At 43.6% G+C, this 27,663-nt stretch overlaps 1 protein-coding gene across 10 annotated transcripts in view; it reads right to left on the reverse strand.

Moving 5' to 3' along the window:
- Positions 1–27,663, reverse strand: part of Dzank1 (double zinc ribbon and ankyrin repeat domains 1) — a 56,953-nt gene that overhangs the window by 15,000 nt on the left and 14,290 nt on the right. For 3 of the 10 annotated variants that reach the window (XM_006499511.4, NM_001360362.1, NM_172859.3), the window contains exons 5-13: positions 25,937–26,033; positions 24,614–24,738; positions 20,605–20,690; positions 18,786–18,903; positions 17,364–17,477; positions 15,873–15,965; positions 6,218–6,343; positions 4,559–4,723; positions 3,067–3,274 (exon numbers count right to left, since the gene is read on the reverse strand). In XM_006499511.4, the coding sequence (XP_006499574.1) occupies positions 3,067–3,274; positions 4,559–4,723; positions 6,218–6,343; positions 15,873–15,965; positions 17,364–17,477; positions 18,786–18,903; positions 20,605–20,690; positions 24,614–24,738; positions 25,937–26,033 (1,132 nt within the window). The remainder of the gene's footprint in view (positions 1–3,066; positions 3,275–4,558; positions 4,724–6,217; positions 6,344–15,872; positions 15,966–17,363; positions 17,478–18,785; positions 18,904–20,604; positions 20,691–24,613; positions 24,739–25,936; positions 26,034–27,663) is intronic. The other 7 variants (XM_011239534.3, NM_001360363.1, NM_001360361.1 and 4 more) reach the window with 4 other exon arrangements.

Consider the following 27,663-nt stretch of genomic DNA (forward strand, 5'->3'; position numbering starts at 1 on the left):
GAGGGATATTAGGAATCATTCTGGAGACAGCTGTAGACAATCTCCCTTAGGATGAATGCCACACTCAAGTCTGTAAGAGCCGATCCAACTGTGGCTGAGTTCTAACTCCTAGCAAGAGCAGAGCTGAGATACTTCTCTCACGGCGCTGGAGGAGCTTGGCAATCCCTTTCCCCAGAGAACCCAGTTTAGAAAGCAGTGAGAAGCTGGAGGGGTTGCTCAGTGACTGGGGTTCATGCTCCTGCAGGGGACGCAGCTTTGATTCCTAGCACTCACATGGTGGCTCACAATCATCTCTAACTTTAGTTCCAGGGCATCTGATGCCCTCTTTGACCTCCATGGGCAGTCACCAAGAATACACATAATGCAAACACATATATGCAGGCAAAACCACTCATACACATAAAATAAATAAATGTAAAGATAAGGATTTAAATTCTCTGGAGGTGTTTTTAGAGACGTCAGTACATTAATGAAAAGAATGTACTGAAACTGAATAGTCAGTGGGTGGTGTCTGAATCCTGATCCACTCTCTCTCCCTCCCTCTTGCCTAATATGATGGAAACTCCACTCCAGCTAAGTAGAGTCAGGAGCACAGTCCTGTCCATCTTAGTTCTAAGTTCCGCTTCAGTATCTCCTCGGAATAGAGATGACTTCCATATTTCTCCTCCTGCCACAACTGCTTACTCCACAGCCTACGTTCTCGGCAAGCATGGTCAAAAGGGTGGAGAGTCTACACTGGTGTCATGAATTGTTGATACTGGGTACCCAGATCACCTGTGCTTGACTCACTTATCAAAGGCCCTTTTGAGAGAGGTAGAAATAGAAAACTCTATGTGATTGCTGTATTCCTCGGGTTACTCTGAGAGAAAAGTACCATTGTCTATGCCAAAACAGATTTCTGCCCAAGGGGAAAAGGAGGCCAGAAATCAGAGTCTGGAAGCTCTTCCCAAAGCAACTGGCTTCACTGTAACAGAGTGTGCAAAAGTCCAGGCTCAGAACAGTGGAGAGGATGTGTGGTTGTTTGAATAGGTCTGGCCCCCTAGACTCATGTGTATGAATGTTTGGTCCATATGGAGTGGCACTATTAGAAAGTGTGGCCTTGTTGGAGGAAGCATGCCACTGTGGGGGTGGTCTTTGAGATCCTATATGCTCAGGCTTGTCCCAGTGTGGCACACAGTATCTTTCTGCTGCCTGTGGATCCACATAGAACTCTCAGCTCCTTCTCTAGCACCATGTCTGCCTGCACACTGCCATGCTCCCTACCATGATGATAATGGAGTAAACCTCTGACTCTGTAAGCCAGTCCCAGTGACATGTTTTCCTTTATAAGAGTTGCTTTGGGGCAGGCAAGATGGCTCAGCGGGTAAGAACACTGACTGCTCTTCCAAAGGTCCTGAGTTCAAATCCCAGCAACCACATGGTGGCTCACAACCATTTGTAATGAGATCTGACGCCCTCTTCTGGTGTGTCTGAAGACAGCCACAGTGTACTTATGAATAATAATAAATAAATCTTTGGGCCAGAGTGAGCAGGGACGAGTGAGCAGAGTTGACTGTAGTGAGCAGAGGCCCATAAATAAATAAATAAATAAATAAATAAATAAATATCAATTAAAAAAAGAGTTGCTTTGGTCATGGTGTCTCTTCATAGCAGTGAAACTCTGAGACAGGATAAAATAAGGGGCAAATTTAAGGCACTGGGTATTTAGCTCTATGGTAGGGTGTTTGCCTCGCATGCACAAGGCCCCTCAGTTCAATACCAAAGAAGGAAGTGGGGGCAGTTACAATGCTGATAAATTTACTACAGAAAACAGCTATGTCACAGGTCAGCCACTTTACATGGAACCAGGATAATAATTAGGTAATAAGAGCTCTCCTGAAGTCAGAAAATTATTCAAACACTGACCTAAGAAAATGCTGCTGTAAAAGATCCCTCATTTAATTGGATCAGTCTGTGGAAGGACTGATGGCCTAGAACATGGTAGAAACACCAGAGCAATGAATGCTGGCCTAACAGTACGCTGGCTCAGTGGCTGGAGTGGTCAGGGAGCCTTGCCAAAACCGCACAACCACCATCTTCCTAGGATGGCAGAATGCAGGCCAAACGTGTGCTCCCCAGTGAGCTGCATCAGAGGTTTCACACTGCGGGGTGAACTAAAGTTCACCAGAAAGACTGAGCTAGCTGCTAGACAGATACTGTGCCAACAGCAGTAAAAAGCCTGGAGGGAAACCAGCCCAGGCTTGAAATAATCAATTATTTAAAATCTCCAGTTTCAACAAAACGTAAAAACAAAGAGGAAAGTTCAATAAAACGAAGGAATCAAAGGAAGGTGAGAAAACCCGCCTGCGACAGCAGCTGCACATTGAGGCCTTAAGCAACCTTCCTAGGAGCCATTAGAAACGCTCAGGGGGTTAGGCTGCAGATCCTGTACATGTTCTACCGCTCCTGCAGCTAGCTCGCTCTGTCTGTCTGTCTGTCTGTCCGTCTCTGGGACACCTAATATGTGAAGGACGCCTATCACAAGGGCCAGAGAAATGTCAGGAAGAGGCAAGCCCATGGACAGGCAGATCAGCGGCTGTCAGGCAGTCTGGCCGGCCCTTGGGAGAAGTGATGTGGAAGGTGACCATCTGAGAGGCACAGGCTTGCTCCTGGGGTGCAGCTGTGTTGTGTTCTGCAGACTGTGAAGACAGCTATGTAACATCACTAACATGCCTGATGTCATTCAATTGCATGCTAAACATAGTTAAAATGGTGAACTTTACACTATGTGAGTTTTAAACACTAAAAAGCTGTAACAGCAGGTGATAAAGACGACACAGATTCAGTCTGTGTGCCCAGCAGAGGCCCACAGGTGCCATGAGACTGATGGACTGGACCAGAGGCCAGGAGTTAAAGTACTGGAGGAGTAAAGTTTAAGGGAAGGCTGCTGTTCGTACAGAGAAAATGACCTGAACAAAGGAAAAGGGACACACTCCCAGTCCATGAAAATAAGCCTGAAAGGGAGAATAAATGTGAGGGCCTGTCAGAGAGAGGGTTTCTCCCACCAGAAGCAAGTGCCTCCCTCACCTCTTCCCGGGCTGACGGCTGTGAGGACTGGCCTGTGGTCACTCATCTTCTCCTGCCTCTGCCTGTGAGAAGCCGCCTCCAGTTCCTTCTTTGCCAGGAGCTTGCCAGATGGGTAGAACAGGCCAGAGGTCTGAGTGCCCGTGTCCTTCTTAGACCCACTGGCAGATGTGGGCAAAGGGACGTTTAGGGACTGCCAGGCAGATCGGGGCTATGAGCAAGGGAGACAATACACTTAAAGATTAGAATATAATGTAATTAAATTCATCTACACTCACAGAATATAATTTAAATCGTGGTGGTGGTGATGGTAATGGAGGTGGCAGCAGTGGTGGTGGTGGTAGTGGTGGAGGTGGTGGTAGTAGCAGTAATGGAGGTAGCAGCAGTGGTGGTAATGATGGTGGTAGTGATGGTGGTGGTGTCCTCCCCACCACTGCCCCATCTTCCTTGCTTGTGTCTTTCCCAGCAACGCTTAGCTTGACCCATGATGCTAGTCCACTCCCCTTGGCCATTTATTGTCCCCAGTTCAGCCAATTAATGATGCTTCTATCCTGACTGGGGCCTGGAAGACTTCCATCCTCTCAGTTCTGTAATTCAGTTGAATACAGTCTTTACTATGCAAACATATTCAACTGTTAAGAACCAATTTCTTTGATGGATCTAAGAAAATCATCATGGAAGGCTGTGTAGGCTGTCTGATGTCACCACTGTCTAAAGGGGCGCTGTTCACATGGCACACAGTGTATGTTTGTGCATTTATTAGGATAATTTCCCGGTAGAGAGAAGAAAATGTCTAAAAAGGTACTACAAACAATTTTTAGCAGGTGGCAGACAGTATAAGAAAGAACACCTTTTTTTTTTTTCTCACTTAAACTGTGGTGTGAATGGGCCCCAGTGGGCCCCACAAGTATGACCTAGTTAAGACGGCATGGGGCCTTCGCAAGTGCATGCGCAGTCTCTCGGTTTCCAGCAGTAAAGAGAAGGTGACTGCTGAAGCATTGTGCAGCTTAGAGAATCTGTGAGAGTGAACAGGAGAATGGTTGGCCCTGTGTGTGCTGCTCAGTGACAAGCCAGAGGCTATTGACAGGGAGACATCTTATACACTTGATGTAAGTTTTCTAAGACACAGCAGAGCAGGGAGGAAGATTCTTGGAACACTACTGGAAAAATCCAAGAGAAGGTCATTCTGCCCGTGCAGAGAGAGCTCCTTCCTTCTGGGGCGCTACATCCACTGCCTCGTCCTATTAGACTTGAAGCTCTGTCAGAACAAGGCAATTTTAGTTTCTTGATTGTCTTTTTGAGACAAGGTTTTACTTTCTACTCTAGGCTAGATTTGAACTTGTGCAAATCATTCAAGCATTTAAAACCTAAATTGAATTTATTTACATGCCTAATTCAAAGTTCATGTGCAAGGTCTACGTATTTTGGCTCTGTTCTCTTGGGCTGATTCACAGGGCACACAAAGTCAGAGTTACACCTGAGCAGCAGTTCTTACCTCAGGAAATGGGCGAGGCGCTCCAGCAACTATGGCCAAGCTGTTATGCATTCTAAACCTTGTTATGGACTTCACATAAATACCACAGGAGCCACAGAAGCGGGCAGTCAGATGATTGCTGGCCCCACATTTTGGGCAGACAGAGTGGCTAGCAGAAATGCCAAGCTAGAGAATAGAAAATACATGTATGATTTTAGAGTTTAATGTGTCTGTGTAAACTATTCTCACACCATACAATTTCTAGCCAGGAAAATAGCACAGGCTCCTGCCTGCTGACCTAATAGCTCTCCCTCAGACTTTCTCCTACCCAGGGACCAGCACTTAAAGAAACATAGCTTACCCAGGCTATCTTTCATAGTATTATAGGTACTTAAAAATTACTTCTGAAATTTATTTTATGTTCGTGTGTGTGTGTGTGTGTGTGTGTGTGTGCGTGTTATATTACAGTGCCTGGGAGGAGTCGGGGGACAACTTTGGAGGGTTGGTTGTTTCTTTCTACCACATGGATAGCAAGCATTGAATTCAGGCCTTCAGGCTTGGTAGAAGGTGCTCCCACCCACTGAGCCATCTTTCCAGCCTGGTAGTGTCAGTCTAGAGGAAATAACTGGGAACAACCTTAGTGGGCAACAATGGAGGATATCACCTAAATAAGCCACGATGGGTGCACATAGTCTGCCGCAGACCCTCTGGGCCCCTTTGTCTGCGTGGAACGGGCTCTAGTCTCGGGTGGGCAAGGCGTCGGATGAATTGACAGACAGATGTACACAATAGTCTGTTATGGAGAATGCAATGCAGAGCTGCTGTAGGAAGCATGATGAGGAACCAGCACAGTATATTGCCAGGTGGAAAGGCTGGGTCAGTAAGCACCAGCCCACTGGGGAACTAGAGGATGCCTGCGTTCTCAGGGGCAGGAGGGCTTCTGAGCAGGGGAGGCTTTGGATGCCACGAAGATGATGACCATTCACTCTAAGCCTTTTGTTACTCACATGCTATATCAGATAAACATAAATGATGTGAATGTTCTGAGTGGAAATTAGGCAACTCCATTCACAAAAGAAATTCCAGTGGTCAATAAATGTGGAAAGGTTTAACCTCAAAATATGAAAACCAAATGGCAGTGAGAAGGACTTCTCAGTTCCGGCGTATCGAACTATCATTTCTATCTCCCAATTTTTCCCCCTTGCCCCCAGCCCGCTCCAGCCCTGCTCACTCCAGCCCTGCTTGCTCCAGCACACCGTTGCTATCTTCAGACACCCCAGAAGAGGGCATCAGATCCTGTTACAGATGGTTGTGAGCCACCATGTGGTTGCTGGGATTTGAACTCAGGACCTCTGGAAGAGCAGCCAGTGCTCTTAAGCGCTGAGCCATCTCACCAGCCCCTTCAAATTCTTAATACAGAAAACATAGGAAATGTTTCCTGCAAGGCCACGGGGACACCTTGGTGGACGGGGTGCCCAGCACAAAAAGCCTCAGTCTTTTCTGTTGTTCAGGTGGTTGTCTTGTTTCGTTTTGTTTTGTTTTTCAAGACAGGCTTTCTCGGTGCAGCTCTGACTGTCCTAGAACTCCTCTGCAGATCTCTGGCTAGCCTCAGACTCACAGAGATCTGTGATTAAAGGTATGCCCACCACTACCTGGTGAGCTCAGTCTTAAGGTGCCTACCATGGCTCCACACCAGTCACAGAAGGATGCCTCCCAGAGGTTCTGGCAGCCACACCTGGAGCAGGAAATGGTCTCCCCATTTCGAGCGGGCGGATGAGGGACTTCATCTCCATTGCACAGCCACTGCTGAACAAAGCAGCAATGACAGGCAGTCAGAACTACGTTTTCCAGCTCCCGCTCCATCCAAAGAACGGAAGAAAGCCTCAAAATGACAGCAACTACAACTACCCAGCTATGGACAAAAGGAGCAAAAGATTCATTTATGTTTGTTTGTTTGTTTGAGGCAGGGTCTCTCTACATAATCCTGGCTATAGAGACCAGGCTGGCCCAAATTCACAGAGATTCTTCGTCCTCTACCTCCCACATGCTGGGATTTTTTAAAGTTCATATTTGTGGTGCTTTGAATACGCTTGGCCCACAGGGAGTGGTACTGTTAGGAGGTGTGGTCTTGTTGGAGGAAGCAAGTGTGTCACTGTGGGGATGGGCTTTGAAGCTCTGCCCAGTGCAGAAGAGTCAGTTTTCTCCTGGCTGTAGTCAGATCAAGATTCTGAACTCTCAGCTTCTCTTGTGCCATGCCTGCCTGGAAGCTGCCATGTTCCCTCCTTGATGGCAATGGACTGAACCTCTGAACCTGTAAGCCAGCCCCAACTAAATATTGTCCTTTATAAGAGCTGCCTTGATCATGATGTCTATTCATAGCCATAGGAACCATAACTAAGACAATATTCCTTCCTGGAAACCACAGGAAATTGATGAAAATGGTCCTCCTATGTCTATACTCCTTTATAGCACTGGTATCTCAGGCTGAGCAAGACAACTGTTGATTCACAGCACATTACTGATAACCAAGCTGAGCCATGCAGGGCCATGACTGAGGTTTATCTTCTACCCTTTGCCCTGATAAAATGTTGCTTTATTTTCCATTCTGGGCCTGGAAATGGTAGGGTAAGGTAAAAGCTACTTTTATTCTATCTTGTAAGACCACAGTTGAGGCTGGAAAGATGACTCAGTAGTTAAAGAGAACACACCACTCTTTCAGAGGATCCCGGTTCGATTCTCAGCACCCATGTGGTAGTTTACAACTGTCTGTACCTCCAGTTCTAGGGGATGTGACACTTTCTTCTGACCTCCGAGGAAACAAGACACACGAGTGGCACACAGAAATACATGCAGACAAAACACCCATATACATAAAATAAATCATAAAATTAAAAAAAATAAGAGCACGCTTGTACTTCGTGCTGTTGAACCTGCGGATCCACACAGTAAGTAGTCTGGCATATACACAGGGCCAGCCGCTAACAGCTTGTTTGTTTTGAGCTATTGTTTAACACGGGCATCTCTAGATGGCTCTCTGGGAAGGATGTAAACTACATCACTGGGGGCATGTGAACCCTTACTACTCAGGGACAAGAGTGGGGGAAGCAATAAGTGTGCCAGCTGGGGATGGAATGGGGAAGGCAGACTATGGAATGTTAGTTCCCTGCCTTCCCAGATTGCCACATCTCTAAATAAAGTAGTTTTGTGACTTTAGGAATTCTTTTATTGTGAAGAGGAAAGTGGTTGTTTCTGAAGTATTTCTGACACTGTTAGGTAAACCTGGGTTAGACTCTTGGCTCCTGTTCCTTATTCACTATTGGGTAATGTGACAGCGTCTTGCTTTCCCAATGGGCGTGATAGTAAAAGTGGCAGTCCTGTGACTAGATGAAGGCACTGGTCTGCAACCTTATGTCTCATTTTACAGCCTGTTGTCCAGGATTCCACAGTCCCATCGATTTAACAGTGTCCTCACAGGTCCTAGTGGGTTTGGGATCTTCAATGCCAAGTGAGTATGAAGGAATGCTAAGCACAGGGTCAAGTTCTACACCTCAAGTTCCCATCTCTCTGGGTTTTTCTCTCCATAAGTCACTAGGTGGTGACTTACACAGGAAAGAACTCTAATTCTATATTCCATCCCACTTATGTATTGCCAGTGATCCTGGCACCTAGGTGTCAAATAGTTATTAAATCAATGAATACTGATCCAATTAATAACAGAATACATATACTGCACATATTCCATATGCAATATTAAATATATTATCCTTAATATAACATATTAAGGATATCTTTATAAATATATCCTTAAATATATGAACAATAACAAAAAAATCTTTCTAAGGATAATTTTCTTTCAACGATGGCCAATTTAGTTCACTGTATCTGCCCAGCTGAACCCTGTTTAACTCAGGGGTATTTTGTTATCCTTAAACAGAACTTTTTTTTTTATAGAAAGGGTACCTATCAGTCCATAACATGGGGAACTGAGGAAGGAGAGAGACCATATCAGCCATAAATACAGGGAGCTGAGGAAGGAATATTTCTATGTTCATTAACTTCGTTTCTGTGCAATCAGAGACAGGCTCTTTGGGATAATCCAAAAGGCACAATTCTTTGGAAACTTTTGCTTCAGATCTTACATTTCAATTATCCTAATATTAATTTTTTCTTTTTTAAAAGAAAAAGATTTATTTTTATTTTATGTGTGTGAGAATATTTTTCTTTTTTTTTAAGATTTATTTTATTTTATGAATACACTGTAGCTGTCTTCAGACACACCAGAAGAGGTCATCAAGACTCCATTACAGATGGTTGTGAGCCACAATGTGGTTGCTGGGAATTGAACTCAGGACCTCTAGAAGAGCAGTCAGGGCTATTAATTGCTGAGCCATCTCTCCAGCCCCGTATATTTTTCTATATGTATGTATGTGCACCATGTACATGCCTTGTGCCAGAGGACATCAGAAGAGAGCATTGGATTCTCTGCAACTGAAATTATGGATGGTCATGAGCCACCATGAGGGTCTTGACACCAAAACCCGGTTGTCTGCAGGAGCAGTAAATGCTCCTAACTGCTGAGCCACTAAGTTAAATGTTGACAGAGATTTTGCCAATGTTGGGTTCTAAACATAAAGCCTTCAGATTTTTCGTTGAGAATTGTGGAGGTTTGAATATGCTTGGCCTAGGGAGTGGCACTATTAGGAGGTATGGCCTTGTTGGAGGAAGTATGTCATTGTGGGAGTGGACTTTGAGACCCTCCTCCTAGCAGTCTTCTCCTATTTGCATTCAGAACAAGATGTAGAACTCTTAGCTCCTACAGCACCATGTCTGTCTGCATATTGCCATGCTTCCCACCATGATGATAATGGACTGAACCTCTGAACAGTTAAGCCAGCCCCAATTAAATGTTGTCCTTTATAAGAGTTGCCTTGGTCATGTGTCTCTCCTCAGCAATGGAAACCCTAACTAAGACAAAGATTAAAGTCCAAGTGGGCTTTTAAAGTTGCCTTAAGGAAATAAAAATTATTGTACCCTATCCTATCAATATTGCTAAACAAAGATATGAAGCTATCACACTGAACATGCATTTCTATAAACACGCTCATTCTAACACCTAAATCCTCATGAGTCATCAACTTTGGGGCCCTGGAGACATGTTTTAGCAGTTAAGAGCACTAGTTGCCCTTGCGGAAGACCAGGGCTTGATTCTCAGCACCCACATGGCGGCTCACAATTATCTGTACCTCTAGTTCCAGGGGATTCAGTGATCTCTTCTGACATCCATGGCCATCAGACATGCACATGGTAAAATAAAATAAAATAAATCTAATTTTAAAAAATGTTTATATTTCTCCTAAACTGTTTTGTTGACAGATGAGAACCAGAAATGGAAGAATCATATCACTGGCAGTTACTAAAGCTGACTTAACATGTATTACTTTTGATAAGACGTCCAGAACACCAAAGGAAAGGATAGAGGAGGAAGAGGAGGGGATAAAAATGCTCTTACACTATGTCTGCAAGCTCTTGCTCCTCTAATTTAGGATAGCCTCAACCCTGCAATCCTCCTGCTCCAGCTTTCCAAGCCCGGGATTATAGAAGTGTGACCCCACACTCAGAGTTTCATGTGTGCCTTGGTGGTTTCTGATTGAGAATGACCTTAAACTTCAGACTGTCCTGCCTCCACCTCCTAATGCTTAGGAATGTGTGCCGGCTCACACAGTTTATGTAGTGCTTGGACTTAAACGCAGAGCCTCAAGAATACTAGGCAAACAGTTTGCCAAGTGAGCTATCTCTAGCCAAAACTTAAATCTTTTGATGAGAAATTTACTTGAGTCTGTCAGAACATTCATGCCCTGAGCACCTTCATTTTCTACTGTTATGGCTCCTTAACCTCACTATCATTCTCTCGGCTGCTATGGAAAGTGACAGTGCAATTTCATGATGATAGAATGCTAAAAATCTGACCTCACATTACCAGACAGCTACAAATACAAGATTCGCCCAATTTACAACGCATTTGATTTGGGAATAGCGTGTGGGTGTTCTGGTTGGCTTTACCAGTCTCATTAGCCTATTTCCACAGTTGGTTTTGAAAATCCAGCCATGGGACAGAAATAATTTTTTAACCTAACAGATTTTCCCTTAGGTAGCAATGGAGTAAGACTGCACAGCTATAAAATCTGCTCCGGATACACGAAGGCTAAGAGGAGTGGACAAGGACACCTATGTGGGAGGTGAGTTATGCAAATTTAGTTCCAGTCTTAGCCTTTGGCCTGGGGCTAAGAGCACAGCAAAAGGCAGGGGGTGAGGGGGACCAGATAATTAAAGCTGCATACAAGCGCTCTTTTTGCCCCTCCTTTTCTTGAACTTGTTTAAGGCAGAGGTTATACCATCCTTACAAGGTGTGCAATGCATAGGCGCAGGATATATGTAACTACAGTAGGAAGGATGAGGTCAGGGGGAACTGACCTACCAAACGACATTTTTTTTTCCTTTTTCTTTTTTCTTCTTTTTTTCAAGACAGGGTTTCTCTGTATAGTCCTGGCTGTCCTGGAACTCACTTTGTAGACCAGGGTGTCCTCGAACTCAGAAATCCGCCTGCCTCTGCCTCCCGAGTGCTGGGATTAAAGGCGTGCGCCACCACACCCAGCGCTAACGACATTCTTTCATTACCACTTTAATATGCCTGGCAAAATACATGATGCAAATACTAGGACTGGAATAACATGTGGAGGGGTTTCCCCATATGGGAGCATTTAACACAGTTTAATTAATAAGAGTAATTGATATAGTGGGCTGGAGGGGAAGCTCAGAGGTAAAAAGCTCTGACTGCTCTTCCAGGGGCCCTAGGTTCAGCCAGCACCCACAAGGCAGCTAACTAACAGCATCTGTAATTCCAGACCTAGGGAATCCATCACCCTCGTCTGGCCTCTGCAGGCACTGCATGCATGTGCTGTACATGCACTCGCAAATACCCAAATACATAAACAATAAGATCTAAAAAAAAATTGTGTATGTTTTGTGCATGGCATGATGTAGTGCGTGCAGTGGTCATCTCTATCACTGATCATATGCATCACCTCATTAACTATCCTTTTTGGATGGTTAGAACACAACAAGTTTTAAAGATACAGTGAGTGATGATGACCAATAGTAACACAGGTGAGAATTAACTGCTCATCATGAAGTATGAGAGAGCTCTTAAATATCTTCAGAAGCTTAGTGGATCTTTCACCAACTTCTCCCTAAACCATCACCTAGCAGTCTCTGTGGGTTGTTTTTAATGATGTCATCACATCATGCATGTAAATAAGATCATTCAGTATTTGACTCTGGGCCTGGCTTACTTCACACTGAACAGAATGTCTCCATGTTAGGGGTGAAAGGAGTTCCTTCCTTTTAAAGGCTTCTTGTATAGTGGCTACTCTGAACTGCACTGATCAGGACATGCAGCTATCTCTTTGACATATTGATATTTTCTTTGGGTATATATGTGGTAGTAATACTCCTGGATCATATGATAATATATCTGTAAATTTTAGAGTTATTTCCAGAAGTTTTTCCATATGTTTATATTAATTTGCATTTCCATCAGTAGTGGATAAGGGTTCTTCTTTTTCCACAGACTCGCCAGCATTTGTTAATTTTGTCTTTTTGATAACAGCAATTATAACCGGAGTGAGACAATATCTCATCTTAAGTTACTTTATTTGTGTGTGTGTGTGCACACGTGTGTGTGTGCACGTGTGCACACATAGAGGGCACAGGGAGGTCAGAGGACAACTTTGGGAGCTGGTTTTGTCCTTCCACCCTGGGTTCCAGGTGGAACAACAAGCTTGGGTTGTGAGGCTTGCACATCAGGTGTTTTTTGCCTGCTAAGCCACCTCCCTGGCCTCTAGCTGATGGTTAGGGGTGTTGAACATTTCCAAGTGCCTACAGGCAGGCTATTTGTAACACTTTTTAGAGTATCTACTCGAGTCCTTTGTTCATATCTTGGCCACCTTTTGTGGTGGAGTTGCTTTAGTCTGTCAATTCTGGGGTGGGAACTCCTGGTGAAGAGCAGCTTGAGTGTCCTTCTCCACCCTGCTCAGTCTTTATCCTGCTGATCCCTTTGCTGGGCAGACCTGTCTTCCTTTTGTGCAGTCGCGTTTGCCTATCTCTACCTTTGCTACTGTGTTTTAGGGTCATAGCTAAACACTAGAAAATGCCCTGAGGTTTCCTTTGTTTCTTCTAGTAGCTTTGTAGTTTCAAGTCTTAGGTTTCAAATCTTTAGTTCATGTTTAATTGATTGTTATACATAGAAGAAAAGGGTCTAGTTTCATTCTTCTGCAGGCTGAGATCTGGTTTTCTTAGTACAATTTATTAAAGAAATTGTCCTTTCCTCATTTTATGTTCTTAGAACCTTTGTCCAAAATCAATTGGTGGGGAGCTGGCTCAGTGGTTAAGAGGGTTGCTTTCCAGAGGACCCCAGTTCAATTTCCAGCTCCCAGCCTTCTGTAACTCCAGTCCAAGGACCTCCAATACCATCTTCTGGCCTATGAGGACACCAGGCAAACACATGGTGCACAGACATATGTGATGACAAAACACTCATATACATGTAATACGTAAATAATACAAAAAATAAGTAAATAATAAACAAATATGTAAATACTTTAAAAGATCAATTGGTGGTATATCTGTGGGTTTATTCCTGGGCTAGCTGTACTGCTATTTAGCTCCACTGGCCTATATATGTGTCTTATATGTACCCGTGTTGCTTAAGGCTTTTTTTTTTTTTCAGGAAGTATGACGTCTTTAGCTTTGTTCTTTTGGTTTAAGATTGCTTTGACCATTCCAAGTCTTTTCTAATTCCATGTGAACTTCAGGATTATTTTCTCCATTTTGTAAATAAATAAATAAATAAATAAATAAATAAATAAATAAATAAAGTCATTGAAAATTTGACAGTATTTCCCCGAATCTGTAGACTGCTTTGGAAACTGCAGACATTTTATCTATGTTAATTCTTCTGATGCCTGAACATGGGCCAACCTTCCATTTATCCCTGTCTTAAATTTTATTCTTTCTTTTTTTTCTTTCACTTTTGAGACAGAGTCTTGCTGTGTAGCCAAGGCTGGCACGGAATCCATGCTTCTCCCACCCAACCCTCCTGCTGGCTTGTTACAATGCTCAGATTTTCCTCTATTTCTTTTATCACTGCTTGAAACTTTTCATGTTTTATGCTTATATCTAATTATTTACTGACTCTTCTTCAAAACTTACTAGAAGAAATAGAAAAACAAAAAAACAAAACAAAACAAAAACAAATGCAAACAAACAGAAAGCCCAGCAGTGCATATATGTGCACACATCCTAAATAGAAAATGTGAAGGGAAAAAAAGGCCAGGCATGGTGACATACACCTTTGATCCCACTTAATCAGGAAGCTGAGGGGCAGATCTTTGTGAGCCTCATCAATATAGTGAGTTCCAGGCCAGCCAGAGTTACATAATGAAACCCTGTCTAATAAAATAAAATAAAATAAAATGAAACAAGCAAACAAATACGTAAAAAGAAATTTAAAAAAGAGGCTCAAATTAAAATCAAAGCAAAGAGAAGAAAATAATAAAAAACAAAATGAAAACCAGGATGTAAAATGTGAAGACTTTAAAAGACGACAAAGGTCACACATCCTGATGGGAGGATGGGACAGGGCACCCATTCTATCAAGGTAAGAGAAGCATCTAACCACAGACCCTATGGACAGTATAGATGCTGTCATAAGGCAGCATGTATGAGGTGTTGGATAGGAGTGATATTATAGGGTTAAATGTATGATAACACCTGTACTGGTATAAAAAATGAAATAGGAGACAGAAATAAATGGAAAGCTATCCCATGTTCAGGTATCAGAATTACCCCTACTCTCCAGTCCATGGAACTCAGTGGCAAGCACTTTCATCTGCTGGGCCAGCTTGCAGCCCGATTTTGTGTTTCATAATGTTTTTTCTCCTCTCTCTGTATGTCTTACTTCTCCACTAACATCAACTGTTGGGACCATGCAGAAGGAAGACAGAGCGGCTTTAGAACTCTCGGAATTCGGCCCACTGGTTAGCACAGCCGAGATGGGTGAGCCTTGGGAGGCAGAGCCCTGATGACCATGTGTCCTGAGGACTTCATGCTCTTATGGCGTTCTGCTCTGCTTGTTGCCCTCCCAGTCATCTCATCCCTCCCAATCTATGCCTGTGGGAAAACTCTAAGGGGGTGTCCAGCCCCTCAGCAGGCAGTGTCGTTGGCATTTACAATAACAGACACTGATCTTCTCCAAGTATTGGTGCTGCTGCAGATTAATGATTCAACAACCACCCTTAAAAAGAAGGCAGAGCTGTAGATTGTTGGTGAAGTAAACATGTTTTTGTTAGTGGCTTCGATGTACAAAATCTTGGGGAATAATTTAAAGTTCAGAGAGGCACACTCTTGATAGTTGAGTGTGGGAGTTTTGAGGTCAGGGCAGAAGAGCGATGGCAGCCTGACTAGCACTAGCTCCTGTGACGTTCTTCCTAAAGCTGGGCTGGTGAGCAAGGCCACGGTTAGTTCGGTGTACCCGTCTTTCCCCTCTCCTTCCGGATATGACTTAATAAAACAATGCTAATGAGTTATGTGCACCTGGAGGATTTAAAGCACAAGAGCCTGGTTTTTATTTAAAAGCTTAGATTTGTGATTTTCTTAAGATTTTGATGAGTGTATTCTTTAAGATAAATAATAAGATGACTGATCTTTTCTTTGTAACTGCAAATTACAGCCTGCCAGGGAGAGACCTGCCTGAGACAATAACCTGCCTGCTTACACTTTGTTAACCTATGACAAGTTACTTAAACATAAATGTATGTGGGGCCTTGGGAATAATTTGGGTTTTTTTCACCTGTAATATGTAAAACATTTAGTCATGTAAGGGTATTGGGGACATGCTGGGCTTTTTTTTTTTTAACCTATACTCTTTGTAATCATTCACTTGAAGAAAAACAGGATGAAACCACACTGTAATTTTTATATTGTCTTAAACATTTTTCCGGAATATATAAGCTATGGCAGAAAAAATAGTTGCTGGAGCTTGTCGGAGCCTTGCTTCATCTACCAAGGTTTTGTGTGTGTGTGTGTGTGTGTGCACTTGTTTTCACCCTTTTCGATGGTCCTAGACAATTAAGTTTTGTTCCCTCAGAGAAAAGCCTGCTGAGTGAGTAATCACTGACTCCAGCCTTCTTCCTTAGTGTATCTGCCTGTCAAAGCTTATTTCAGCAAACAAAACTTAGAGGCTACCGCAGATAGGACATTCACACTGCAGCCCACCTACCTCTTGTGTTGGAGGCAGGGGTCCCTCACAGGTGACACAGTATCTCAGATGAGCAGGATTCCCAGTGCCACAGGTGCGACAGATTACCCTCTCCTTGACAACAGGGAATTACAAAGAGAATGAGCAACGGCAGGGTGGAGATGCCCCACAGTCCTGGTGGTGAACTACTGGTATTACTGCACCCAGTCAGGAATACTACATTGGTCTGGGGATTATTGAAAAATTATCATTGTCTGGCACTATGCCAGACAACTGAACACAGTTTTAAAAGAGACAGGACTGCAAGCAAGCAAACAAATGGAAAACAGTATGCACTTGGTTTGAAGAAGACAATCTGAAATTTTACAGTGATTATGTTCCCATCTCTGGTACGGGAAAGCCAACAGTCAACAGGCTCTGTACTTCATTAGCCTACAGTGGAAAGAGAAAGACCCGAGACCAGCCGAAGCTCAGTCTGGACTTATAAGTCTTTTGGGTCCCAAGACTTTATGCTAACTAGGAATGCAGGTTTGTTCTGCAGGTTTTGACTTACATAGAATTTGAAGACGTGACTGTCAAAAGAAAATATTAATGCAGCTTCCCAAGTTAATTCACAATAGAAGATTCAACGTAGAAATAGAGATGATAGAACTAGATGGAGCTAGAAATGAGGGGAGGGGGTGGGAAGCTGTGATTGCTAGTAAGATTAGTACGACTACGGGGAACCCTCACACTTTGCAGTTTGCCCTGGGATATTGGAAGATGCCTAGAGGGCAAGACCCCACTCATGGAAGGTTGCAGTTTGGAAAATGCAAATTGATTGGAAACAACTGCACCACTGCTTAAGCAGTGTTCTGCAGGTTCAGCGGCCAAGGAGCTCAGACTCAATGCGTTGGCAGCAGGCCAGTTTATCTGGAGATGGCAGCAGAGTTAGTATCCTCACTCTCAAGGACTGGTTTTGCAGCCATAAAAGATGTAATGATGAAGAATCGTGAAAGCTTGCATCAGAAAGCTAAAGGACAGGCAGTGTGTAGCAAGGGCAGGTTCCTATGAAGAGTTCCAAGAAGCCACCGCACAAAGGTGGTGAATCCTAACGCGCAATGGAGATGCCAGGATGTGAGTAGTTCTAATCACTCCGTTTCTACAGATAGGAAGCAGATGGAGCAAACAAAAACACAAAGCCACTTTCAGTGAACAATTCTAAGTCAGTCAAAATTAGCCACAATTTGGAAGCCCGAATATTTAGCTAAAGCATTTTCTAAATTAGCTGTATTGCAATTTATCCTCAATTTGTTTGGGGGGATATGCATAGGCTTCTTTCTCCCTTACAGATCCTATTGGCAGTTATATATTTGGGCCAGTATGCCTTTCTAAGAATCAGATTGGGTTTGTCTACAAGACATTAGTTTACTATCATTAGTCCATTCCACCAGCTGAAGAGAGACACATAATTACTCAAACATTACTTTGTGGGTATCTCATTCACATTTCCAGAGAATCACACTTCCTTACCTTTAAGTAGAGGCTGGCCTGTGGCCGAAGCTGTGGAGCAAGAGGAGCTTCGCACACCACACAGATGGGGGTGTTCATGGGAACCATACTGCCACATTCTGCACACAGGCCCATCTGCTCAAAGGAAAAGGTCGGGTTTGCCTTGGGAGGGGAACGCTGGCAGGACTTAGTTCCTAAGGCTGGATTTGCTTTTGGAAGCAGTTGAAATGATTTCCTTTCCTATGATTTTATCTCCCTGAAGTGTAAAAACCTGTTTACTCTAGAATGTGAACCATAAGCCAAAGGAGAGCCAAGACCGAAGCTTCCCAGGAAATGCCGGTCTGCACAAGAGCACAGATTCCTCCAGGCCGCTCCCCTGCTCCCTCTCTGGGCAGGGGCTCCTCCAGCTCAGGGCCGGCTGAGAACAGCAGTGCTGCTGTGGTTGCTATTGCAGGAGTCTGCCTTGTTTGAAACACTGTTAAGATGTCTATGTCAGTGGCCAACAGAGAGGACCAGTGCTTTATGGTAATCAATGGCCAGGTGAAGCGCCCAAGGAATCTTGTTTGTTACTGTTGGTCTTATTACATTGTGAGTAGATTCTTTTGCTTTTATTATTTCTATTTTAACTTCTGAAAAAAGAATATGTGTGTGTGTGTTGGGGATAGAGAGGGTTGGGAGAGACATAGGTGTAATGCTCATGTATAAGGTTCTCAAAAATATTAAAACGTGTATGTGTTCATGTATGTGCAGGTGCACACGTATGTACAGGTTGTCTGTGTGGAGATCAGACGATAACTTCAGGTGTCATCATCAGGAATGCTGTCCAGTGCCTTTGCGACGGGGTTTCTCGTTGCTAGGCCTGTAGCCCCAGGGCTGGCCAGCAAGCACTTGTGGGGGACTGAACTCAGGACCTTGTGCTTGCAAGTCAAGCGGCACCTCACTGACTGGGATGCTCTCCCCGCCAGAGGCCCAGATTTTAACAGGTAATCTAACTGCAGTGTCTCTATACATTCTCCGTGTGCCCAGGGCATCCACACATCTCTGCTTGCATTGCAGGTGAAAGTGTTCAATATGAGGAAAAGCTCAGGCAACCCTGAAGCCCGCCTTAAGCTTTATTTTCTGTCCAGTTCACACAAACCTCTCTCAGCGAAGCCTTACTAGCTCGAGGTACTTGAAAACAGTTTCGGGCCAACCTTGTCCCATTAAAACTGTGAGATTTTTAGTCTGTTTCTCAGTCTGTCTTCTCCCAGGCCACACTAAGGAAATCTTGTTGCAAGTGTGTTTTTCTATTCTTAAGAAGGACTAGGTAGCAAGACATCAATGTGTTCAAAATTCTTTCAGTGAGTGTTTCTGTGTGTGGCTCATGTGACGGGCCATTGTCACGGCTACCTATACAGGTCATATAAACCAGAAAGAAATGTTTCCAAACCTTCTGCAGCTTACCTGAGCCCCTTCTGGGGGTGGAAGACGATAGCCAAATATGGGTGGGACAGGAGCTCCACATTCGTGACAGAAGCGAGCAAATGGATCAGATGGACGGGAAGCCAGACAGTGGGCACACCTACAATAAAACAGGTTTGCATTAATCCACAGAGGCCTACACTAACATTCATATATATCCAATGAGTGGTGGAGGGTGCATTGGCTCCTGACCCCTCAAGGACTACTAGTAAAAGGCTTGCTGGGAGGACAGTTTTATCAGTGATGTACCCATGGAGCAGTAGCCCATGCGTATGCAAGCAGACCTAATTAAAGCACACAAGCATGCACACACACACACACACACACACACACACACACCATCAAAGAGGGGAAATTCTTGAAAATGTGTGTGTGTGTGTATAGGTGTGTGTGAGTGTTTGTTTATGTGTGTGTAAAAGATTCCTATTATTAACTACGAGGGAAGTATAAATTAGAATCAGAATGATATACCACTAGAATATCACTAGAATGTTCACAAGTATGAAGAGTTGGTAAAGATGTAAAAACAGGAATTCTTTTCCACTGCTGAGGTGAATAGATGCGGTATCTCTCCTTTGGAAACAACTGGATATGACCCTGTCATTCTCCATCCAGATATCTACCATAGATGACATGGAAGCTGATGTACACATAGTAACGTGTAGATAAATGCCCACTTTAGTTTTTCAGTGTGACTTGCTAGCCAAATACTGGGAGGAGCCTGTGCCCTCACAATTGGACGTATAAGAGAACTGTAGTGTGTCCATTCAATAGAAGGTGCAATGTACAAAGTGCTCGTCAGTAAAAGAAGTAGATATTTGATGTCAGCTACATGTAAGACACAAAAACCAATTCTGCTGCATCAATCAAGCCTGGAGAGTGGGGAAGAGAGCATGCTGCTGTATTACAGCACATATGGAGTCGATGTAGTCCAAGCTAGAGTGACAAGACCTGGATCAACAGCTGACCAGATGGGGCAGGCTGGGGGGGGGAGGGAGGCAGAGACAATGCTGGGATAAACATGCTCACTCCTGTGATGGTACTGTTAGTTTCACATACGTATGTCAATCACACTCTTCACAGATAGACATTTCAGTGCGTGTCTGCCTTGTTTTTCTATTCAAATTCTTTGTACTTTAAAGTTTTATTTTTCATGTACGAATGTTTTGCCTATAATACACGCCCAGGCACACAGAGGCCAGAAGAGGGTGTTGCATCTCCTGGGAGTGGAGTTATTGATAGTTGTGAGCCACCATGTGGGTGCTGGGGATTAAACCCTGTTGTTTTTTGTCTGTTTGTTTGTTTTTGCTTGTTTTTGTTTTTTCAAAACAGGGTTTCTCTGTATAGCCCTGGCTGTCCTGGAACTCACTTTGTAGACCAGGCTGGCCTCGAACTCAGAAATCCGCCTGCCTCTGCCTCCCGAGTGCTGGGATTAAAGGCCTGAGCCACCACGCCCGGCTTAAACTCAGGTTCTTCGGAAGAGAAGCCAGTGCTCTTAACCACTGAGCCGTCTCTCTAGTCCTGGCTTCTTTTCCCCAATTATGCATTTTTAAAACTCTAAAAAATTTCTAGGCATGGTAAATACCAACACTCAGGAGTCCTTGGCAGGATTGTTTTAAGTTTGAGGCCAACCTCGACTGCATAGCAAGTGCCAGACCAGGTCCACATGGCAAGTCCCTGTCTTAACAGATTTAATTATTGAAACTAGGGATGAGCGAAGACGTGTTCTCTTTCATTTTTATCTCACAGGCTACGTGTAACTTTGAGGGCTCTGTGACAGAGCAGAGCAGCAGATACATACTTGAGGAAGTCTGTCTCCCTCTGGATCCTCATGATCTCGGTGCTCGTCAGACTCTTCTGGCCAGTTATGTGTGCAAAGCCAGGGGACTAAAAGGAAGAAGACAGGCAGAGGTAGCGACAAATGCACAGTCCATATAACATGGTAAAGGCTGTAGGACAGGAAAAGTCCATTCAAAATTCATTTGCCAACATTCATGTTTTAAAACTATCATAGGGAAAAGTCTTTGTACTTATCACTCTGAAATCAACATAATAATTTATTAAGTGCTTTCTACTCGTGAGTAAATATGTATATTTTATTTATAATAAGAGTTTAAAAAAGAAGATATCTGAATTTACTATTAGACATCTCATATTTTACAACTGGAAGACTTAAGTTGGAACCCATTTGCCTTAAGGTTACTATCTCTAGAAAACTCAAAAGACTCACTTATACAAGTAGGTTATTTAAAATTTTTTCCTGTTTGGTGCAGAGAGAAGGTCAAAAACCAAAATGTCACATGGTCCCTGTCCCTAAACACATCATATCTGTACAAAATAAGTGAAGTCTATGGACCTAGCAAGATAACAGACTTGTGCTGTGTTCATGGGAATCTAGAAGAAAGAATAGTCCCACTTGCAGGCTCCCTGGGAGAAGGGATTCTTGGAAGTGGTAACAATCTAGATGGGCATGGGAAATCAGAGGAAAGTGTGTAAAGCAGACAGAAAACAAAAGGAATCCACAGGAGGGAAACACACAGGTACCATGGCAGGGCAATGCATGGCTCATCCTGGGATGCATATGGCCTGATGTGGACTACAGGATGGGACAGAAAGGATGCCCAAAAAAGAAAGATGAAGGGGAGAAGCTAGCCACACTACTACTGATGGTAAAATGTACTGGCTTACGGCAGCCACTACCTCCTCAACATTCACAGTAACACTATGAGTTGTGCTATGCCATGCCCATTTCATTGTATCTTTGTAATATTTTGAGATAGGGTCTTGCTATGTTGGCGATGTCTTTCTCCTGTCTCGGCCTCCCAAAACCAATGATTAAAGACGTAAACCACCACACTGATCACATAGCATCTTATTTGGATAAATCAATCTTTCAAAAAAGTTATCAAAAGAGCAAAAATAACTCCTGTTCCCTAGGTTAAGCAATTGTTTGTTAACATTTTCTGCATGTACCTTTATTCTCTTTGAGTCACATGAAAATAAGCTGTAAGCGGTATTTCCCTTTGCCCTAAGTAGCTGAGTGTGCATTTCCCAAGAACAACTGTACATACACCAAAGTCAGCAGTTATGGTGATGCTGTTTTCTCATTCACTGATTCACACTCAGACACTGCTGGTTGTGCCAATGGTGTCCTTCAGAGCTAGGCAATGTTTTCCTGATCTGGGATCTGATCTAATATTATGGTTTGCATCTAGTTGTTATGTCCACTTTGTCACCTGTAATTTGAAGTGCTTCCTCAGTCTTTCTTCGTCATCTCTCTTCCCCTTCCTTCCTTCCTTCCTTCCTTCCTTCCTTCCTTCCTTCCTTCCTTCCTTCCTTCCTTCCCTCCCTCCCTCCCTCCCTCCCTCCCTCCCTCCCTCCCTCCCTCCCTTTTTCCTTCCTATCTTTCTTGTTGTTTTTTGTTTTTGTTTGGTTTTTTTGAGACAGGGTTTCTCTGTGTAGCTCTGCTTATCTTAGAACTTGATTTGTAGACAAGCCTGGCCTTGGACTCAGAGATATCTTCCTGCCTCTGCCTCCCGAGTGCTAGGACACAGGCATGTGCCACCACTGCTCAGCTTCTTCATCTTCCTTGCCTTGAACATTTTTAAGGAGCAATAGGTCAGCCAGGTATCAGTGGTTCATGCCTGCAATCCCAGCATTCAAGAGGCAGAATCTATCACCTGTGATACCTCAATACATAAAACAATCGAGAACTAGGCCATGGTTTGGAGACTTGGGGGAGGGCATGTTACATGACATGGGTTGGAAGGAGGAAGGGGAAGGGGCTGTGAGGTGGTTATGTTTTAATTTAAAAAGAAAAAAGGCATATGCAAGAAGATCACCACAAACTTGAGGCCAGCCTGCATAGTTTCAGACCTGCCAGGACTATATTGTGAGATTCTAAGAACAAAACAAAAAGAATATGACAGTTACCTCATAGCAATCATAGAGTATGACCATGGAATCTGGTTTTGTCTCATATTTCTGTGACTGGATTAAGGCATGGATCTGGGACATGTCCCAGAGGAAGGCTGCTGTCAATACATGAGGGGTGACAGTACTCATTCCTTTTTTTTTTTTTTTAAAGATTTATTTATTACATCTAAGTACACTGTAGCTGTCTTCAGAAACACCAGAAGAGGGTGTGAGATCTCGTTACAGATGGTTGTGAGCCACCATGTGGTTGCTGGGATTTGAACTCTGGACCTTCAGAAGAGCAGTCGGGTGCTCTTACCCTCTGAGCCATCTCACCAGCCCCGACAGTACTCATTCTTGAGCAGCTGCTAGAAGCTCAAAGCCATGTGAGTTGAGTTCACATCAACACTGTGGGCACTAAAGCTTGGGATTTCAGACTTTCTTCTGAATGGGGAGCATTTAAAGTGATTTTGTTATTGTTGTGAGTGTTGGCTGCTGTTGTCTTAGTCAGGGTTTCTATTCCTGCACAATCATGACCGAGAAGCAAGTTGGGGAGGAAAGGGTTTATTCAGCTTATACTTCCAAACTGCTGTTCATCACCAAAGGGATTAGGACTGGAACTCAAGCAGGTCAGAAAGCAGGAGCTGATGCAGAGGCCATGGAGGGATGTTTCTTATTTGTTTGTTTCCCTTGGCTTGCTCAGCTTGCTTTCTTATAGAACCCAAGACTACCAGCCCAGAGATGGCACCACCCACAATGGGCCCTCCCCCACCCTGATCACCAACTGAGAAAATGCCCCCACAGCTGGATCTCATGGAGGCACTTCCCCAACTGAAGCTCCTTTCTTTGTGATAACTCCAGTCTGTGTCAAGTTGACACACAAAACCAGCCAGGACAGCTGTTATTGTTCTTTGCTTAATGTTTTTGTATTACATCAAACATGGCATTAACTGTCATAAACTGGTGGTCTATCAGTCTAATATTGTAAGACACTACATTTCATTTGGCCTATATACATATATATTTCCTCCCACACTGACTCGGGTTCTGGACTGAGTCTCAGATTTTAAGCTAGGTTAATAAACATGAAGATGCAGGTTTCTGGTTTCCATGCAAATCCATCAGGTGGCAATAGTGAACTGGAAGTCCTTGTCACTGGCTGGCTGTGGATGAAAATGACCACTCTGGCTAGCCCTGGCATTTCCATATCATCACAGAACCCACAGACTTGGTAACTTCACCCTAAAGCTAGCTGTCACGGATTATGTATCCTCTACTTTGCTGCCTGACCCTGAAATCAACGTTAGGCCAGAAGGATGGATATTTAAAATGCAGAGACTGAACCCATGCCTGGAGTCTGTGTTTTAAGGCTTGTGTGAGGCCTGAGAACATACACTTCAAATGAACTTCTATGTGAGTATGATCATGCAGGTGTAAGGAACCACCTTTGAGAATCACTCTGCTGCCCCACCACCCAGTTTGTCTTACGCATTCCATCACTGATTAAAGCTTTTTATGTGTATCCAGGCAGTGGAGGATCATGCCTTTAATCCTGGTACTGGAAGGCAGAGAGGCTAGTGAACCTCTGAGTTCAAGGCCAGCCTGGTATACAGACTGAGTTCCAAGATGGCCAGGGCTACACAGAGAGACCCTGTCTCAAAAAAGAATTGGGTGGCTATTCACTTGATTATTATTATTATTTACCTGCCTTAAGTCCCTATCAAAGGACAGCTCTATGAACAGGAAGGCTTTTCCCTTTGGACACAGTATTTCCAGAGCTGGGACACTGCTTGCAACATGACTAAACTTGGAAGGATGCTGTCTGAGAGCATGCTGGGAAGCATTAAGATGTCTGAGGCATTCTGGCGACCCTAAGGAGTTTCCACTGATGTTACCTGGGCCTGGTGAGTAGGCAGTCGAGCACTCGCTCCCTCATGGTAGGCTGGGATTTCCAGTGGACTCTCTGCGAAGCGAAGATCTTTCAGAGTTTTAGGGTCTGCTCTTTCGCCTACCTTGAGGTCTATAATTATATTGAGAATATTGTTGTGTGATATCATTACCATACAAAACCGTACAAATATGTCCTCATAGCTAGAAACTTCCAGTAAAGGCCCACACCACGTTCTTTCCCTAGCAGCAAACACTGTAATGTCACCCTCCCTGAGTCAGTGACATAAAACTGAGAAAGAAATAATTGACCCAGTCTAAGAAAATAACCTTTCTTGGTGCATTCTGCAATATTCCATATCAAGCTAAGAAAACAGACCACACCAACTGCAAAGTTAGCAGGCAACATTATTTCAACAAGAAAGAAAGAGAGAGAGAAAGAAAGAAAGAAAGAAAGAAAGAAAGAAAGAAAGAAAGAAAGAAAGAAAGAGAAAGAGAGAAAGAAAAAGAAACCTGTGGCAGCCTCTTTTTTGCATGGCTATTGCTTATTTACTGAGGATTCCAGAACCTTTTGCTGTCTGAATTCATGTAAGACATTTACTTTTCTTAGAAGACACAAGTCACTTTGTTGTTGGTTTTCTTCCTTTCTCTTCTTTCTCTCTCTCTCTCTCTTTCCTTCCTCCTTTTTCTTTCTTTTTTTTTAATAAAAGAAAGAAATAAGCCCTCCAATACTAGTGTTGCCGTTATTTGTGTGTAGGGTGCATGCATGCCACAGAGGACAACTTTTGAGAGTCAGTTGTCTCATTACACATGGGTTCCCAGGATTCTATCAGGCCATCAGGTTTGCATGGCAAATGCTTTTACCTTACCTGACAATCTATTTTGCTGGTCTACCAAGACAGAAAAAAGCAGGCTCATGTTTTAGCCATGTCCTGACACATTCTAGCCACATGCACCTTTGTCGTTTCCAAAGTAACCAAACCGGAATTCATATCCGATGCTGACCCTTCCTGTGCAGCTCAGTTTGGTTTAACCCTATTAAAACCCTGCTTTTGTTTAGATTTTACCCAAACAGTACCTATTCCCAAAACCCAGTGATTTTTTCTTTCTTTGCTGAGGTATCCCATGGTTCCTTCAACATAATTATTTAATAAATCAAATTTATCAGTCTGCTTGCTTATCTCTCATTGCCTTGATCTGTTAGCTAGAAAAAATAGAAAATCAAATTGTAGTGTGCCTTCCTGGTTTTCTTATTCCAACACAAGGAACAGAGAGCATGCAGAGAGCAAGCAGGAGGTCTGCTTAGTTGGCTTCCTTCTGCCTCACCATACCTGCAAGCCGTCTAAGGTTAACGTTCCAAGTTGATTTATTTTCAGCATTCTTATACTTCTTCCTTAGTTTTGGTCCGACAAACCCATTTTTTAATTCCTAGGAATGAAGAGATTACATTACTTGATTATATATATATACCTAGCGTATGAAAATCAGAACTCATGGCAGAGACCATGTCCTGGTGAACACTTCTTACTTGAAAGGGATTATAGCAATTTTTATAAAGCAATGTCTGTTTCCTTTGGAAACTCACAGCTTTCTGTCTGGATTACTCAGTGAGCCAGCATCTGGCTGGTAGGCCTCACCAGGTCAAATAGTCAAGACAGGAGACAGGTTAGAGTGCAGGGATAGTGCTATTATCAGAGAAAGTAATATCAGAGGGGAGGAAAAAAGAGTCAGAGGGAACAAACAGGGTGGGGTCAGACCAGAAAGACAAGTCTTATGCTCGCCACATGCCCAGACAGCGCTCCAAACACTCTTCTCCCTGGTCTTTCTATTGTGGACTCTGTCCCTTCTATCTGATTCAGATCTGAGTCTCCCACGGCCCACTGATTGTCACTGCGATAATCATACTATAGGTGTAGTGGCTATTTCTGGTTGTCACCTTGACTATATCTGGAATGAACTACAATCCAGAATTAGAGGCTCACCAGTGATCCTAATCTGGAGGCTGGGAGATTGTTCTGACCTGGATCCTGGCATGGAGATCTTGAGGCATAGTGGCTATAAATTCCAGAAGATTAAGACAGGGAGACCTCTGAGTTCAAGGTCATCTGGGATTAAAGGCTGGTGGCACACACCTTTAATCTGGGCTACACCTTCTGCTGGAGACCTACATAAGGACATTGGAAGAAGGAAGATTTACACTTTCTCTCTTTCGCCTGCTTGCCTTGTGGGACTGAGCAACTGCTAGATCCTTAGACTTCCATTCACAGCTGGTGTTGACCATTGTTGGGAATTGGACTGCAGACTGTAAGTTATCAACAAATTTCTCTACTTATAGACTACCTATAAGTCCTGTGACTCTAGAGAATCTGACTAATACAGTGGGTCTGCCTCATCTATGTTATCCACTACTCTGTCCCATATCATGTGCTCTGGTCTCAGGGCTACCACTGGGCTTAAGTAACACCTCACATACCTTCTCTGTCACTTTCAACAAGTACCCCATGACTAAGACCTCTTGTTTGGTTGCCCACTCTCTGACCCCACTTCCTGGATCACTGGTGCCAGCAACTCAGGACTGATGTTTCAAACATCCTTCGTAGGTATACCAGATTCATTCTCCAAAGAAGTGCAGATGTGCAGCTTTTGTGGGGTGAAGACTTTAATAGAAGTCAATACACACTGCAATGGTCTACTAGCCTGACTACTTAATTCTCCAAATATATACTTATTGCCCTCCCTTGCCTGCCCCTATACTATGCTATAAAGTATGGTAGGCCTGCTTATTGTTATCTTGGAGCTTGCAAATGGAAAAGGTTGACAAGAAACCAAAAACTCACATGCTCAGATCACTTTTCCCCCAGAGAAGTCATGATGCAGGGACAGAGAAGATGCAAAACAGCTTATTTATCTGGAGTTTATGCAGAGTTCACAAACAAGGCACAAAAGGTGAGTGAACACAGAAACTGACTCTTGGGTGGCAGCCTAATGGTCTCCTTCGTAGATAGTCACTGCAGATACTTGAACACAGGTAGTGACAGTGCTGAGTCAGAATTCTGGT

The sequence above is a fragment of the Mus musculus genome, chromosome 2 (genome assembly GCF_000001635.26).
Source record: "Mus musculus strain C57BL/6J chromosome 2, GRCm38.p6 C57BL/6J".
Taxonomy (NCBI): domain Eukaryota; kingdom Metazoa; phylum Chordata; class Mammalia; order Rodentia; family Muridae; genus Mus; species Mus musculus.